We start from the raw sequence: 18,720 nt of genomic DNA, 5'->3' as shown, positions 1-18,720 counted from the left end.
GAAGCAGTGTGTTTCTGCTGGGTGCTTGGCACGGATGCTAAATATTTATTATCTGTGCTTGTTTGCATGTGTCTTGTCTACATGGCATAAGTAAATATGATATTGCTTGGCAGACTTCGTGCTGCTGTGTGTGAAGTCTCACACACTGGTCATCAGTTATTTACAAGTAAAGATTATGATGACAGAAAGCAAAACTTTGGCAACACCTTCCCCTCTGGCCCCTCCACCCACAACCCAAAAAGCTAAATCTTTATGTGAAACTATTGTTTCAATAGAAGTTATAAATGCACGCACAAAGCTTACGGACCATGTTTGAAATTTATTATTTCACAGTAAACAACTAGCAAGTCCATTCAAAGTAGGACATTAGTGATTTTGTATTTTAATTGAGGACCAAAGTGAATTGCTAGAAAAGCAACCTCCCAATTCTGTGGTAACATTTGGTCACAGTTTGTTGTATCTGATGCATGCTTGCCATGCTCAAAATAAATTTTAGCAAAAGTCCAGAAAATAATACTGAAATAAGTCTATTTGTTAATAGAGACACATTTTAATATATAATTTAACACAGGCGTTCTGTCATGTGTAGCAGTTACAAAGTAACGAGGTCTCTCCAAGGTAAGCTATAAATATATAACCTATACCCAGTTCATGAGGGTTTATGACTGGGAGTTCATCAACAGTTCAGATGCACAATTTCTGTCTAGTCTGTACAGAGGTTAATTAGGCTTTGCAGGTAGTGAATTATTTTGTAAGGAAATGTAAAAGGTGTCATCTTGTCCAAATCTTGCTGTGTTACCTGGAAATTAGTGAAATGCTAAATAAACTTACTTGCTCAGCCTTGCTTTGTTCCATTACTGGAGTGTCTGTGTGCTCTCTGCATTTTTCACAAATTCATGGTACTAGTTTGTTTCTGATGGTGTTTTAGGTGGATTATATCTTCTTGCAAAACAAGCCAATCTAATAAATTGTGGCTAGAACAGCATGGCTGCGGGCTAATGAACAGTGCTTACCGAACGAGAAGGAAATGTGATCTCAGGTCTATAGAGCTGTTAATTTGATCTGATCTACCAGCATTCTTGGTTACTTTATTAAAGGTAGATTTTGTTGTTGTTGGTTGGTTTGGGTTGGTTTTTTTTTTTCTGTTTCCTCTTGGGGGGAAAAACAAAATGTAAAGCTTCACAAGAAGTTAAGTTAGCTTTGCAGTATACCATATGATTGATGTAGTGTCACACAAACTTCTAATACTTGTGTGAATGTATTTTAAACTGTGTAAAGAGAGGACAGCAGTCAATGCAATCTAGCAGCTTTTGGTCCTACAGAGAAAATACAAGTGAATGATGTCCAGAGGCACCTTTTTTAAATACCTTTATTAATGGCCTGCAGTCAGAAAGCTGAGCATAGTAATGAAATCTGTTAATGTCATGCTGTTCAGGGGTGAAGTATTATTGATGTAGAGGGCCAACATATAAAGGGGATTGAAGAACTGGGGAAATAAGCTCCTTTTGCATATAGTTAAACTTGGAGGGGTGGGGAAAGAAGGCCACTCTCTAAATTGGCCAGAAGGAAATGGGTTAATCAGTGGTAGTACCACTATCCTGTTGTGAATGTCATCTGCATTGTGTAGGGCTTCTCTAACAGAAAGCATTAATTGAAGGTTCTAGTGAGAGCTTTCCTTTAATGTAGGTACTGACCTGTGCCCAGGACAGACAAATTCACAACACAACCTAGAGAGTGGGTTTGGGAGGACCAGGGACAAAATTCTACCTTAAGATAAGAGAGTGCTTGGCTATTTCACCCTGGTAGAATTCAAGGAGTTATCTTTTCCTTCACCTGTGTAAAATGTAAGGAATTTAAATGCCAAAGAGGAGAAAGAATTGCTTTAAGCAGAATTTGTGGTTTAAGAGACTTTAAAATTTTAGAACAGCTAAGCATGTATGGTGGGGGAGGGAAGAAGGGGGCTATGAGTGGGTAGGATTTTTTTTCCCTTCCTTGTTGATCTTATTAGAAGACTATTCCAAGACCTAACACCCTTAAGATAAAATTTGACAGTACACAATTTAATTCTTCTGCCTGTAGGAGTGAGGAACTGGAACTGATGTCTCAAAAGGGTTTTCCAACCCTGTGTTGTTAATAATGGGCTGCTGTGTGCCAGGCATTAAGTGGTTAGACAAGTCCTCCATACCTGTTTGATGTTGAATATACATACATGCTGTCTTCAAGCTGTTTTTTTCAGAATACAAGTCTTCTGCCAAACCTTTATCTGTCTGGGAACAAACTATGGTATTAAAATTTAACAAGTTTTTGATAAGCCAGCCAAAAAAATATGCAAGTGTAGTGACAAGAATTTATTTCTAAATATAAACAATTAATATTAGTAATTGTTCCGAGATCTTCTCAATTTATTCTTGACTCTATGTCTACTAACTACACATAATGGTTTTATCTCAGAGCTCATTACAGCAAATTCCTGTAACTGGACTGAAATAAAAATACTTTTTCTTTTAAGTATCTTTTAAGTGTTCACTATCAATTAAAATACTCTCAGCATATGGATGGCTATAGATTTAGTCAAGAATAAAGTATTACCCTTGTAAGCATCAATTGCAGTCCATGAGGTGATACAGTGTATGGTGTATTTGATACTAGGAGATATATACTCGCTCTGGGGCAAAATGGAAACCCAAGGAAGCTTCCATTTGCCAAATGTAAGAACTCCCTTACATTTGCCAAATGTGTCACTCATTGCTGCAAAAGAAAAGTGAAGGATTCTATGAGTAGTAAATTTAAGGAGATTAATCAAGTTACAAGATAATGAGTTCACAGTTTTGCCAAAACCCTTATTTACTGCACGAGCTGAGTAAGCATTTCCAAGGGCAGTTTATTGTGGGATGTTAGCTGCTACAGAGAAACTAAGGGTGCTAACTTATGTTAGTCACTAATTAAAGAATTTCTTAGTCTTCTTAAAGGTCAAAAGGAGGGAGATAAGCCTTCCTGTTCTGTGCTCTTCCTCCACCCACATAAACATCTTCCTTTGCCCATGAAAAAAGGCTGTGATATGTCAGGACTTTTTGAGAATAAGACTTCTTGATGACCACTGAAGATTTCCACATCGGTGTCATTCTTGTTTGGCACACTGTGCCCAAAGAGCTTTACAAGTGCTGTAAATCCCATAATCACTCGATTGACCTTGATGGAAGGCAGTGCTGCCCAAGATCACTGAGCCACACTGCACACTGTTAAGTAATGTACTTTAGCTGTGTTGTGTGCTTGCCTGCTTTTTGCAGCAGATAACGTTTACCCTGTGAGTTGAGAAGTACGAAGAACAGCAGCATATTCACCTAGGGGAAGAGAAAATTTTTGCTATACGGGGCTGGAAACAAGGCATAGCTTAGTGTAGCAACTAACTGTGCTGCCTCCATATTGCTCATCTGTTCAGATCCAGATTTTGTTTCTCTTTCTAGTTCCAACTTCTTAGTGAAGAAATTCACTTGCCTTCTCTGCATCTGCTCTCGTCATTGAGAGAGCATGAGTAGCAGCCATATGCTCAGCTGAGGCTGATGGACGCCTCCTAGTAACAGCTGTCCATTAAAGAAAAATCCCAACTTTTAAGAATTAACATTCAGGACTCTGGCTTCTAATGGAGTAAGAGAAACTGTTGCTGATGACCATGGACTTGTATCTGGCTACCTGCTGTGTAGGCTCAGTGTACTGACTGCCTTACACAAGGCTTGTGGCCTTTTGCATCCTTTGAGAGGGGAGTGTGTGATTGCCCTGTTTGGTTTGTGTGCATTAGTTCTCCCTCTCACTTCCATGAGCAAGTGCTGTAGCTGTTGTGTAAAACTCTGAGATGTCACTGTCGCCATTTCTTCGTCTCTTGTTTTTGCATGAAGAAGTCCACGCTTGCTGTAGTTATTCTAACCTCAGTGTGAAATGAGTGTGAGAGAGCTCTCTGGGGGTGAATGGACGGATGTCCTGTTGTGAATCCTGAGCAGGCTTACAAATTGACTCTAGGGTGGCTCAGTTCTGCCAAGAGGCCACTGTTGTGTAGATGAAGAGAACATTTGTGGGAGCTAAATTTGTTCTTCAACACCCAGCTGAATACACTTGGCTGGCTCAACTTGTACAGAGTTCCTGCTGCACAAACTGTGGTGTGTGGTGGGATGATTTGCATAATTGATACTCAGTGATCTCAGTGTGGGGGCAAATAGTTTTTCCTCCATAACAACTGTCACAGCTGTGCAGACAAACTCTTGAAAGGTACTTTTTCTGCCCTCACTTTGGGAACCACTGGAGCATATTTGTTTGCCATCACACATTTACAGTGAGGGGAGTGGGAAGAGTTTAATCTCAGAAGCCCTTAAGCTGTTTTAGGGGTTACAAAGGGGTACTCTGCCAATCCTTGCAATCACTTTTCCTTTATGATCTGCAACTGCTCAAGAGCAATATCTTTGTGCTTAGGTGACATTCCAGGACTTGCCATGACCTACCATTATCTGGGAGTAAATAGTACCTGTTGCATGCTGTTTGAAGTACCTGCCTGAGAAGTGGAAGCATTGTAGTGTATTGCACATAGATCAGATTATCAAGTTGTCAGAGGTGATTACATCACATAACCCCACTAAGAAATTTCACAAATGCCATGAAGAGTGTTCCACTGAAGTCTGTGAGTAAAATGAAAGAGGCTGATAATGGAACAGGTAAAACAGAAGGGTGGAATATCAAACAAAAATCTCTCTGACAAAAGGATTTATATCTAGAATGCAGAATGAACAAACATCATTACTGGGCCTTGTGTGACTTGTTGCACTGCTATTTCTCCCCAGGTAAATGGAGTTCATTTTCCTTCTTCACTTTGATGTCTATTTGAACATGGCTGGCCTTGTGGCAGGTCAGGTAGAAGCCCTTGTAGCCTAATAGTACACCTCTGACATTGGCCAAAAGCTGATGCCTGAGGAAGAGTATTTCAAAGATACGCACCATTGCTTTTCTCTGAGGTATTGGAGGTTGAAAGGTCCTATATAATGAGTTACTAAATGGATTTCTGTGAACTTGTCCAGTCTCGCTTTGAAACCCTGTGAACTCCAGCATCCATAGTGTACTTAAACAAAGGCTGTCCTAGATAACCTTCACATTGTTTGGAAAGTTATCTACAAACCTCCTTGCTACAGTGCTGTATGGTATTTTTTTCCTTGTTCTGTGTTGGTGCCCTGTAGTTATTTTGTTGGTAGAACCATGAATATGTGTTCCTTGTCTAGTCTGTTCATGCAGCTCAGGAGTTTATATGCTCTTATGTCCTAGCCTCTGTTAACTTTCTTCCAAACTGAGAAGTCCTAGCTAACTTAGTTGATCCTTGCATGGTCATTATTTGAGCATCCATGACCTTCTTTCAGTTCACATTTGTTGAAAATACCGCTTTCCATCCTGTAACATCTCCATCTGGGAAGAGTACAGTTACTGAGAACATTTCTCCAGTAGTTGTTTCTTGGATGCCTTAAACTCCCAGATCGTAGTCCTGTGAGAGAGTAAGTGACAGATAATCCTTGTGTTCATTCAGCCCACCCTGTTCCAGTGTAATGTGCTGCTCTTCCACCCCAGAAGAGCAACCACCACAGGGTGTATTGAAAATGTTGACAGTTGTGTGCTGTCAGGCTGTGTGGCTGCTTTCAGACTTCTGACTGTAATGGCTGTGGGTTTTCCATGCACATTGCCCTCTAGAACATAGATCTCTGCATAAGCATTGGAGTAAAAGGCACCAATTTTGGTGCTTGGATTCAGAGGAAGCTCTGAGGTTACTGTAGTTCTTATTTAGATTATTTACACCTTCAGGTCCTACCCTGGTTGTTGTGAGTTGGTACTGTGGAGTTCACCTTTTGCAGAAATTGTTGTTTGTTGCTTCCAAGTGAAAAAGCCAAGCAAAGGCATAAGATGATGTTCATGTTCCAGATCAAGACTATGAGATACTAATTTATTTTTTTCTTGTCCCTCAAAAGGCTTGCAGAAGGATGATGTTGCTTCATGTAGTATAAATATTGGACATGCTGCTTGTTTAGAAGACTCTGAAATTATGACAAAGCTTGAGATCTCAAACCTCTATATTATCTGCACTTGGCCTCATGCTTATGTTTCTGATGGAAGGCAGCAGAAGATCGGATCCATTCTGGATTCTGAGCAACTTCTTGAGCTAAAGCTTATTTGAGGATTGTTTGTGGGGCTTGCTGTAAACTTAATGTGTAAAGCCTTAGTCTTGCAACTTCATTATGTTTAATTAGATGCAACAGCTGTCATGATAAAACAGTCTGTGTATGCAGGAGTTTGATCCAGTGGCCTCTAGCTTTCCTCTGTATTTATCCTTTATGTACAAAGGAGCTATTGTTGCTGCACTCTGTGTTCCTAAATCCATCCTAGCATCCATTGAGGACAAGTGACACATCCAGGCAGTGGTGCTGCGTTGAGCCTGTTGTCACTGGCTGTGTGTTCCTCCTTTAAAGAACAGACTGCTGCTTGTACACAGATATTCTGAAAATGCTAATGGAGCATTATACAGCATCAGAGAGTCTTTAAAGTGAACATTAATGTGTTTCAATGAAACACTGTAAGCCCTCCTGCTTCTTCGTAATATCGTGTTCAAAGTAAATAATTCTTGCATCCCTCACATAGAGTGAGGGCAAGTGTTTTGCATAAAGAACACCTGGGCTCCCTAAGTGTACAGGGCTTTGTTCATGGGCAGTATCCTGGGGCCTTTCAGACTTACTCTGTATTGCTTTATGTCTTGCCAGAGCATAGAGCTGTGCCTAGGTAATTTCTCATTTTTTTTCTTAAATTAATTTTTAAGTTTTAGTTAGGGCTCCGTCTCTGTTTTTCAACTTGTTTCTAGCTCAAGACAGAATGAGGCAGTTTGCTTGTTAGGAAAGTGATGGGGGAATCTTCAGTGACTGGAGAAACATTTTTCTTTTTTTTCTTCTTCTTTTTTTTCTGGAAAGAGTGCTTGCTTGGTTTTACTGTTTCACTGAGCAGTTATTGTTAACTGTAGAAAGCTGACCAGAAGTGGAGAATGCTGAAAGTCTGGGATCTAGGCATTTGTGAGTCAGGGCTGTCAGAGATGTACTGTCACTTGCCCCTGCCACACCTGCATGAAATCTTCATGATCTTTTGGCATGCAAAGTGTTATTGCTTGACCTAAGATAAAGAACTGAATTGCAGCCATGGCTGCTTCTTGATTTTTCACGCAGATGTCTACTCTGCAGTTATTACATGCTGACAGAATAGATAGCAGGCCTTCATTAAGGGAACTGAGATAGGCATGTAATTTAGTTTGGCATCTTCTGCACATCTAAACATAAAAAAGGTTGAATTTGCATTCTAAGATTATGTTCACATTTAATTATAAGGACGTTTTCATGCCATATTACAAAGAAGAGTTAAGTGGCATGGCTGCAATACTGAACTCAATGGATTTGCTTTCTTGTGACCTGTTTGTGTGTGTAGGCAGGGAGGGGGAAATTCATTCTGAAAATTCCACCTGCTTTGTTAAAACTGGAATTTCTGGATGACTCTCCACATCTGGGTATTGAGGGCTTTCCTACTCACATAACCTCCCTCCCCTCCCCTCACTTCACCTAGAAGTTCAGCTTTCAGATTTCACTCCAAAATTTTTTTTTGGCTTCCCCTCAAAGTACTTTCTCTTCCGAAAAGCTGCCACAAAAGAAGTCCTAAGTGTTTTTCACCACAAATGAGAGCAGCAGATATCTGGGCTCCTATTGCCTTGACTAAATTTAAGAAATTTCAGTTAAGTATAACTAATATATCTATTGCTCATTAAATACTGAGGACTAGTACCCCCAAAAATATGGTTCTGCCAGCTGTTGCATTAAAGCTGACTAGTAGTTAATGCTAACAATCATACTGGACAATTTTAAAGTAACTGCTAGATTATAGATTATTATATACAACTCAATTTAACCTCGGTGGTATTTCTCCCTTTCCTGGGAAGGTGAGGAAGGTTTTAAGGAACAAAGACCAGCCTACTCAGCTCTAATTTTACCTGTTGCAAATGCAGCAATACCTAACTGCTTCATAGACTCTGAGGAATTCCATTGGAACGTGACTTAATGTTCCCATTTATTTGCAATGAGGAAGCAATGTTTAACACAATGGGATCTGAAATGGAACACGTCCTTCAGTTCACAGACGGTTTTTTGATTTAGCATGGTATGCTGAGAAACTGGGTCGGTCAAATGGGTGCAACCAGCTCGCCTTGTCAGCCAAGGGGATGACAGTGAGGCTGTCCTCTAGTCACATTTTGTGAGCTGCTGAGGCTCTTATCTTCCTTAGCAGCAAACTCTCCCCAGTGTGCAAGGGAAGGCTCATGGATGCTGTGCTGTGCTGCCACTGCCCTCTCTGAAATGCCCTGTGCTGGGCAGGAAGTGCATGAAAGGTTCTGCCATGGGAGCAGGGGAGGAGGGTGTGAAAGGATTTCTTCACTGCTGGGCTGTGCAGTTCTTTCCCATTCTCATAGGAATCAGATCCTCCTTCCCCCAGAAGAGAAATGGTTGGTCTGTCATTTGCCTTCTCATTTCAGGTTCTTGGACATCCTTTAAGTCATAAAAATGTAGCACTTGAAAGGACTTTGACCGACGTTTTCTGAAGGATTTGTAGAAGTGGCTACATAATATCATAATATCTTACCATTTCAGCAATTATTGTTTCTTGTCATGTTACCCAGCCTGCAATAAGAGGGTTTTTTTTAAGTGGGTTTAGAAGTTTATATAGTCTTCTATATAAAACATGTGATGTTTCAGATAACTCCCATTTGGAAAGGGATCAGTGACATGTTTAAAAATAAAATCTAGTTTGAAACAAACAGAAAACCCCCACAAACAAATAAAAAGCCCCAAACACACACAGATTAAAAAAACTCCAACTGGCAACAAACCCAGAAACACTTGACCTGTAGAATAGTATAGACTTTCCTTGATTAACCTGCCCCCTTCCTTAAGAAGCATTCAAATTTGGGTGACAGCATTCCATCTAGCAAGTCATCAGGCAGGCAGAACAGAATAGTCACCTTCTGTAATGTTTCCGGTGACAAATGCACTCAAGAATGTAATTTTCCCTTCTATGTAATAGCATCACACCAGGAAATGTGGTGTTTTTCTGGGGATTATAATAAACCACATCCTTGTCTACAGTCCTGCTGCACCCCATTGTTTGCAAACCTGTAATTTGTTCATCTCTGCCTCTTGTCACCTCTCAAGTGTAACACTTGTAGCCATTTTTCAGACCTACCAACAACTTTGAATTCCAGCCCTGTCCTCCCAAAAGACTTACTTGTTCTTGACTAGGTACGATTCATTCTCTTGTTAGTGTACTACATCTTCCAGGGGTTGTGAGAAAACTTTGTTTTCTTATTCCCTCAATCCCACCCCACTCACATCCCCTTTTCAAGACCTTGACTTGACAGGAAAAGGTCAGAATATGTGTCTCTGCAGTAGTTCCAGCAAGATGAAGGTGCTGAGCCTAGCTGGGAGGGAAGCTGTGTTTTGGCAATCCTGCAGCTGTGAATGGAATTGATCATTTGCTTTATTTGTCTCCTGCTCTGAAAGACGCTGTGGAAAATGTAGGTGCACAACTTGTCATTTCGTTGTAAATTCCCATGGCTCAGATTTGTTTTATGCCTAGTCTATATTGTATGGCACACATCAAATATGTTATTAGATGTTTGATCCATCAGGCAGGTTATTCTGTCAGAGAAGAAACAGAATTATCTCCAAATATTGTGTTCTTGATATGCTGGTGTTCATAAATTCTTAAGAAGTATATAATAAATGGAACTAGTATTTCTGCAGTTGCTTCTCTGTTATTTGTGCTACTTACCTTCTCAGAGTTGTCTTCTCTGCACAGTCCATTACCTGTTGACTTAAGTAACTTGTGGAGGACAGAGGAATGCAGATTCTGAAGCGTTAGCAGATTAGCTCTGAGCCATGAAGTCACTAGGATTTTTTTCCCTCATTGAAGCTGAACGTTTTCCCATAAGAGTTTCCAGGAGCTGGGACAACAGTTACTCCATCAGTTAGGACAATATCTTTCTTTGTTGTTGGACCTGGAACCAGTGAACACTACTGAATGGAATGTGGAAGAATAGAGAGCAGTTTCAATGCCCTTCTGATGCTGCTACATGAAGTTGTTTTTCCTATTACCAGATACTTAATCACTACACGCGTCTATGAACAGCTCTGGTTGCTAAGGTCAAAATGAGATTACTTTGTCCTTGCAGATGCATTACAGCCCAGGCCAAGAAGCTTGCCTATTATTTATTCCATTAGTAGTTGCTGCTTGCCTGGTGAAAGAGTAGACCTGCAGAAGTGAGGATTAATGCTACTACTTTCTTAATACTATTATTACCACTTCTTCCTCCTTGTTAAGACTTCTGTATTCCTTCAGAACAAACAAGTCCATATCCATCAGTCCTGTGTGTGTGCAAGAAGGCTTAACAGCTCTGCATGCTGTTTTTCATAGAATGTGCAGTGCAGTACAGCACTTCAAAATCTGGCTGATTTGCTTAAATGTACCAGTGACTCCTGGGATTTCCAGACCCTAGTGACTGAAGAAACAAGGCATGTCTATCTAGGTTTCTCCACTGCTAGTTGCCACCGCTTGGAAAGACACTGCATTTGGAAACCTGCTGTTTAGGAGACTCTGGTCTTTCTTCCTCCTTTGAAAGAGGAAAAAAACATTCCTGAGCATTGTCTAAGGTATTTAGACCTGCCTAATGATAAGTGACACAGTTAAGTACTGGTTTGTCCTGTGTTAATGGGTAAAAGTTGGTATTTAGTGCCCTTTATCTTTTGTATTCACTGAAATTAAATTGTATGATCTTATTTAAATGACTTGCATAACTTCATGGTTTCACTGAACTATTTTATTATGCAAGTGAGCTATTAGATTACATGTATCAGGGTGCAAAATATCCACAATAGTGTGTCTGAGAGTTGTGGGTTTGTTCTTTCCCTGTTCTCCCTGCCCTTTTCCCATTAGTGTGGGATGTTTTTCAGTGGAGCTGCAGTATCAGCAGAGTGATGGTTAATGTTGTCTGCAATCAGAGACTGGTTCTGCACCAAGGTGCTCAAGAATCCGAAGTTAGAAAAAAACACAGCTGTGCATTCACGGTGCCCAACACACCTGAAAACTGAGTGTTTGTGAGAGGATGGGGTTGAAGAGGCAATGTCCTGGGTTCCTATCTAGGTCTTGATTCTTCCACAGAGATGATGCCACTCAGCTGGTTGGCAGTGTGTTGCCTCCTTAAAGAGAATGTTTTCTGAATGTTTTTCAAATGGCACTTTAATTTTTCAAGTACTCCATTGATGTGCATGGGCTCTGAAAGGCTGCACCTGCCCCACAGATTGATCTAGTGATTCAGCATTAGAAAAGATGTTGTTTTAGTGAGAACAAAAGAACAAACACATGACTTAAGGGCATTGCTAAAGCACAGAAGATTCCATTCTAACTTCCATTGCTTTCCATATTGTTGCAACCATTTAAACTCTACTCTGAAGTTTTTTCTAGCTCTGGCCTTCATCTTCTATTCTCTTGTTCGAGTTGGTAAGGTAGCTGACATGTTACAGTCCAGTATGAAGTAATGGAACTGGTGTTCAGTCTTTCAGTGTACTAAGTTCTTCAGCTTCATGGAGAGTTTCCTTTTAACGCAAATGACATTGCATTTTCATCAGCATGCTTTTTCCCTTCTGGATCAAATTTGTTAGCAATTTTATGCATCTTATGACAGAGGAAGAGGAAAAACTTGTCTCCTGTAATGTTTTTGTATGCTCAAGCAAACCTTAAAGGCCCTATTTGTCTTTTTAAGTGTGTTAGCCTCAGACATAAAAGTAGAATTATTGAATAGTTAAGGTTGGAAGGGACCTTAAATATGATCTGTTTCCAACCCCCAGAATAATAAAGTGTTATGATGTTGGCCTATCAAGAAAGAAGTCACATTTTATTAGCCAGGATTTTTAGCGTGCTTTGTGCATAAATGCACATATTTTTTAATATAACCCTTGTTTCATGTATAACAGCCATGTGCTGTTCTCTTCCCTCCACACCCTTGTGCTCTTAAAAATGAAAAGCTGTTTTCATTTCGGTTATGGTTTCAACATTGTCCTGGATTACTGCCAGGATTTGGTAGGATCATACAAAGGACATGCCTTGCCTAGACAGGGTGAGCAGGGCTTGTGAAAGTTGTTCTAACTACATCTTCCTCTTTTTGTTGCTCATGGAAATTAGTTTGAGTTGTTTGCTGTTTTCCTCCCCAACAATACCTGAATTGGTTAGCACCTTGGGTGTTGATTTAATCATCTTGGCGCCATGGGGAGTTCTATCTGGTCTGAGTGCCAAACTGGTTGACTCTCTCAGTGTAACAGGCATCAAGATTTCTTCAGGCTGTCTAAACCAGAGCTGCATGTCGGTTAAGCTCTCTTTGCTGCTTTACTACGAGTTTCTCTGTGGCTAAAAGCTTGTATGGAGTGATTGTAGGACATCCATTTGGAAACACTGTTAAAACCTTTATGTTTCTTGAAGTCAAGGCTAAAGTTTGGAGATGAGACAGGAGGGCTGAACAGGGCAGGAAGGAGACTCAAAGGATATTCCCAGGCAGTCATCAACTCATTGAAGGGACAGAAGGCCCTGTCTCTTCTTGCTCTGCCTGTCATGTGGCTGGCAGTTTGTCTGAGGGCAACCAGGGAAATTCCTCTTTGTCCTGATGGTTATGCATCCCTTAAAGAACACAGGAATTAACCTTTACTGCAGGTCCCAAGTGTCCTTGAAAGGTTTTTGGATAACCAATTAGTCATGTTCCTGCGTGCTTCTGCCTTTAAATGTTTTAAATGATTGAAGTATAAAAGCAGATTACTACAATTTTTGGTCTAAATACTAAAATAATTCTTAAAATATGTAGCAGCTAAATGGCTGTAGCACTAAATAGCTCTCTATATAGCTGATCCTGCAATCTTTGAGGGATGTAGTAAAACAGGACTAGGGAGTTTAACTTTTTCTAGTAGCAGATAACCACTAAGGAGAGATAGAGGAAAATACATACTGGTACAAGCTGGAATTTTGTACTCAGCAGCATTCTGCAGGTTTTCTGGTAAGGAGCAAGAAGCACCTCCTTTTAAGTTTAGTTTGTAAAGTGATACTTACTTTACACTTCTGTGGTGTTTCAGCCAGAAGAACAGATAACTTGCCCAGCACAAAACTAAAGACGATGAGCATATGTTTTCTTGAAGTGGGTAGAAAGGGATTAGAATATGATTAGGGATTTATTGCTGAGAGGGATTAAGCAACAGGTGTTTTTTAAGGTCACATCTTTGAATTACAGACTTGCTGTTCCACAGAATTTGATATCTGAACTTCCCCTCCCTTCCTAAACTGGAAACATTTCTTAGGAAACCTTTGGTTCTTAAGGTACATGAAGAAAATCTTAAGCATGATTCTGTACTGTTGTGATCCCAAATGCTACAGTTAGGTTTTCCAAGAACTTTTACCTTCTTGCTTGTTCTTCCATTTTGCATTTAGGGAATTTTTAAAATTCTAGTTTAAAGGACAGTGCTTTAAAAACACAACTTGAAAGTGGCATCACTAAGTCATTTTCTCTGGTTCAGTTCTGGGGTCCTGTGACTTGGAAAATGCCTTCAGTCATCTTTCTTTGGGAGGGTCCTCTGTCATGTGGGAGCAGGAGCAGCTCTATAAAGATACTTGATGCCTCCATATAATCATTTAGTTTGGAAAATATCTCTAAGATCAAGTTCAGCCATTAACCTGACATTGCCAGGTCCACCATTAAACTGGAAAAGGTTGATTAAACATTGTGTCTCACTGAAAAAGGAGTGCAAAGCTTTGTAATATTTTTTGCTAAGACTAGCTGAAGCAATGTGTTTTATTCACTGTTCTGTGTTAATTGTAACATTGTTACGCCTGACATTTATCCTAGAGTTTAAACATTCATAATTAAGTTGCTGGGAACTGCTTAAGGCCAAAGCTTTGTAGTGAGTGATTTTATTCCTCTCCTGCCTCTATTACCTCTCATTTCTTCAGATGTGTGCCAGGCTCTCCTGGTCTCTTAGCCTTGGCTTTCTGTGATGTGGCATTTACAAATTTTTGGGAAATTGTCATGAAATCTCATCTGCCTGTAACTTAGAATTTGTCTGGCCTTGTGTTTACATGTGCAGTTTTTTGTCTCTTTTCTTTAAAATCCTGAGCTGAAAAGCTATAGTTGTTAGCATAACCATCATACATAATATATGTATTATATAAATATTATATATATATAAATCATACATATTTGGGGTTTTTAGATTTGTTTGGGAACTGTTGTTTTGAGAAGTAGTATAATATTGCAAGCTATCGTCAGAACAGTTGGAGATAATCCTTTCCCAATTTGCCATTTTACTGGTCCTTATGCCATTCTCTGCAAGATTAGTTACTGCTTTTGCATTCTGATTAACTGCTAATGGCCTTTTTCTAGTCATTAAACACCCTTACCTTCTGCATTCAGTAGTAACCTCTGTCTTGCAGTCTAGTGCCATTGCAGTAAATCTGGTTATATTCTTTCCTCACTGACAGTAAGAACTTACTGAACTCCTGCCCTGTGGTATCATTCAGTGCTTGTTACTGCTGTTTTTATGTGCTGAGTAGAGGATTTTTATGAGGGAAAGAATGAACATTTATCAGGTTAATGCTGATTGCTTTATAAGAATAATCTGCAGCCTTTTGCCTTTAAAACCTCAGATTAATTCCAGCTCTAATATAAATGGAAGTTAAATTATAAGTCTTAAATTTAATTTAGTCATTAGGGCCTTTCGTAATCCAAGGGATGGCCTGCAGGCAGCTATACTGTGCACCCACAGTAGCTCTTAGTCCAAGAGGGTTTAGGCCTGGAAAGGGTCAGGTCTAAAATACCCTCCTGTTGAACCAGAAGATCTGTCCAGTCCTGTGTTGAGTAGGAAAACCTGTGGAGCAATTTGGTTAAAAAGCAGAATGAGTGCCCCAATTAAGTTTGCTGGTGTGATAACATGATTCTAATTGAGGCTTAAGTGTGTTTATTATAGAGGTTATTTATAGAGGGAGTGCATCAAAGCATGGAGACTCTTGTACACAAAGTACTGTGTTAACACCTAGAAATAACTTTCAATGCATCTTAAACAATGCTTTTTGTTTTTTTCCTTAGATCAACGTTCGAGTTGTTACTATGGATGCAGAGCTGGAGTTTGCCATCCAGCCAAACACTACAGGCAAACAGCTGTTTGACCAGGTCAGTGAAGGGTTGGTGTGGGCTCTTGTTTAATTTTGGACTATACTTTGGACTATAGTGTGAAATTTCTGAAGACTGGATTCCAAACCTATCTTTCTTCTCTCTACCTCCTAATCAAACAGCCCCAGTCTGAATTAAGATCTCTAAATTACATCACAGTAAAAGAAAAAAACAAAAATCCTTGCAGGTATGTTATGTTCCAGAGAAACCTGTCTTCCTAGCATGTTGGATGATGAACTGTCACAAGGGATCTATAATACTTAGCATAGGTAGCATGTAAAAATGTAGGTAGCATGTAAAAATGTACCTCTTGCTTTGAAATATTGTTTAGCTCTTATATAATTCTTAACTTCTAAGGCTGAAATGTTGCTATTGTGCATAAAACTCTTCAGAATCAGGTCTGTGGGTGGCTGATGAGGGTGTTGGCATGGCTGCATTCATTCAAATGCTGGGTTCAAGGAACCACATGCCATAGGTGTTTGTGTTTGTCAAAATTCTGGAAATCCAGGAGAGTTTGTGATCTCTGTGCAGAATTTACAGGCAAGATGCCTTGTAAGAAACCCCTGTGCAGCAGGATGGAGTGGAGATTAGTGCAGTCTGCCTTCAGGGATTCCCAGGGAAGTGGAGGGCTTGAGTGGCCAAGACTCTCCTCCCTTTCTGTTATTCTTCCTGTTACTGCTATAGCAATCTACAGGTCTGTTTGAAGATGGACCTGCAAAGATAAAGACAACTAAAACAATCTGTGTGCTATTTGTGAAACTTTGTTATTATTGACTCAAGTAGCTGCTATTATAAAACTGAAACAAGGCCTAGATTTTAGCAGAAAAAAATTTACTTACTGCTTAGGAACTCAAAAAAAAAAAAATTGCTTCTAGCCATTTCTGTTGTAGACCTGAAAAATAAGAATTGGTCTATGCAGATTTCAGTCACACATTTTAAGGTGTTCGAAAACTGTTTGCACTTCTCCCCTTGTACCCACTAGCCTTGATAGTTAAGGGTGGTTGAGCTTTAACTCAAGTAGGCAGTACTGGCTAAACAACATCCATTCCATCTGAGGTATTGTTGGTACAATTTCTTGTTTCAGTGAGTTATCTAGAACTTGCTAGGTCTTATGGCAATTGTGCATTGAGAAGTACTTAAAAAGAAAACCCCAAAAAGAATCCCAAAGCAAACAACCCATAAACCAGTTTAAAAAATAAACAAAATTCCGAACCCCCAACAAACAAATGGGGAAAAAAGCTTTTAGTGAGGTCTTGAAAGAATGAGAAAAGGAACACAAATACTAATCACTGCAGAACTTCACAGTACAAAACTGAGTACTCCAGCTTGTTTTTAGCATAAAGTCTAATTCCTTTTGATTACTGCTGATGTGGGATAAACATCAAGTATTCATTGAACACAGAGGTCAAGGGTTCAATCCCCATATGGGTCATTCATTTTAGAGGTGAGTTTGATGACCATTGTGGGTCCCTTCCAACTCAGAATATTCTATGGGTCTGGAGATTTGCTGAAGTGCATTTGAAACCTGCCTTTTTATGGAACCAGTATCAGCTGTTCTCCCAGAGGAGTGTCCAAGTTGATTAGGGAGGTAGATCACCTCTCCTGTGAGGAAAAGCTGAGAATTGGGATTATTCAGTCTGGAGAAGAGAAGACTTTGGGGTGACCTAATTGCAGCCTTCCAGTACCTCAAAGGAACCCTCAAAAAAGTTGGAGAGAGACTGTTTACAAGGGCATGGGAGAATGGATTCAAACTGAAAGAAGTAGGTTTAGATTAGAAATAAGGAAGAAATTCTTTACTGTGAAGGTGATGAGGCACTGGAGCAGATTGCCTAGAGAAGCTGTGGATGCTCCAACCCTGTAAGTGTTCAAGGTCTGCCTGGATGGAAACTCTGAGCAACCTGATCTAGTGGAAGGTGTCCCTGTGCATGGCAGGGGCGTGTAACTAGATGATTTTTAAGGTCCCTTCCAGCCCAGGCCATTCTATGATTTGATGATTCCATTCATCCTGATCACCATGGCGTCAGAGTAACTTCTTTCCCCAGCCCTTTCATGTTAATCCAAAAGAGAGAAATTGGATTTTATCTCCTACAGTAGGAAAATCCAAATTACTGAAAGCCAGGGTTTTAAAAGCAATGCTTTAGGTTAGACATAAGCATGTCGTTATGACAAGCATTCAACAAGTACTTCCTTCCTCCATATAGATTAACTAATGTTTACATCTGTTCAGAGTCAGGGTCATCTCTCTGGCAGAAGAGAAACTACTTTCTCTGCTTTCAGCTGAGAAGTTCAAAATCCTGAGAACATGGAAAAGACAGGATGTTTCAGGTTCAAGATATTTCTGTTTTAGCTTGCTATCTGGGTACTCTGGGATTTCTGAAGAATGCTTATTGCATTACTTAGTGCATGATTGGGATAGACCTACTCCTTATGGAGGTTTGCTCCTTGCATCCAGTGGCATGGGTTTAAATCCTGTGATTGTAAATTCTTATCCATATTTCATACCTTCTTGGGGGGTACTTCTGCATATCAAGGGAAGGCTGAGGTAGAATTGTGCAGCACAAAACCAGAAAAGGTGAAGACCATAAATTCTCTCTTCAGTTCTGATGAGCAAGCCTTTCACTAGGCCCTTATCTCGGGTGGAGTTTACACTCAGATAAAGCCTGGGGAGCAACAGGTTTTCACAGGTATGGGGAGTGGCCCAACTGGAACTGCAGAACCACTGTGGGGGTTTTGAAGAAGCAAGCTTTTTAAAAACTACAAGGTGATTTCTTGGCCTGCTTGTCAGCTAGCAGAGCTACTCTGGCAGTGCCCTTATATTTTAGGCTTGCTAGCATGACTGTATCCTGCATGTAAGGTACATTATAGCTCCTTTTACAGGAGAGGGAAAATAGTGGAAGCCTGTGAATATTAAGTTCTGCTCCACTCAAGCCAGTCTGTGCAGAGTTTATGCTGCAGTGAGGTCTGAGGTGTCCCAAGAACCAGCCCAGTGGGCTCTGCCGCTGGCTGGAGTATCTCTCAGGTAGTGTGCCCTCCTGACCATGAGTAAAATAAACTCAAATGGAGGAGAGTGTAACTGGCATTTTCTGGAAATGCAGAACTGGATGGAATGGACAGACTCAAAATTTGCTATTTCATGCATTTGAGGAAGCAGAGGAGGTGTCCCTCATCTTGTATATAATGCCTCGTTTCTTATTTCTTCCTTGTTTTGCCATGGAGGAAGTTCACAGAGCATTTCCCAGTACAAGCTAAAGCATTCTTTGTTCTTTGTATTGAAACTCAAACAGTCAATTATGAAGATTAACTTAATACTTTCTCCTTCCTTACTTTTAGATTTGGGAAGAACTTGAGGGGTCATAATTTCTGCAAGCTTGCTAACTATTTATAGGAAGTATACTTTTTCTCTTGTAAGAGACATT

At 40.1% G+C, this 18,720-nt stretch overlaps 1 protein-coding gene across 2 annotated transcripts in view; it reads left to right on the top strand.

Moving 5' to 3' along the window:
- Positions 1-18,720, top strand: part of EZR (ezrin) — a 37,121-nt gene that overhangs the window by 2,396 nt on the left and 16,005 nt on the right. Inside the window, exon 2 of one of the 2 annotated variants that reach the window (XM_056486296.1) lies at positions 15,221-15,304. In XM_056486296.1, the coding sequence (XP_056342271.1) occupies positions 15,221-15,304 (84 nt within the window). Of the gene's footprint in view, positions 1-15,220; positions 15,305-18,720 lie in introns of those variants that run through there. The other variant, XM_056486297.1, reaches the window with a different exon arrangement.

Source organism: Oenanthe melanoleuca, chromosome 3 (assembly GCF_029582105.1).
Source record: "Oenanthe melanoleuca isolate GR-GAL-2019-014 chromosome 3, OMel1.0, whole genome shotgun sequence".
NCBI lineage: Eukaryota > Metazoa > Chordata > Aves > Passeriformes > Muscicapidae > Oenanthe > Oenanthe melanoleuca.
Note: the sequence above shows the minus strand (reverse complement) of the source record. Positions and strands in the feature narration are given on the sequence as shown.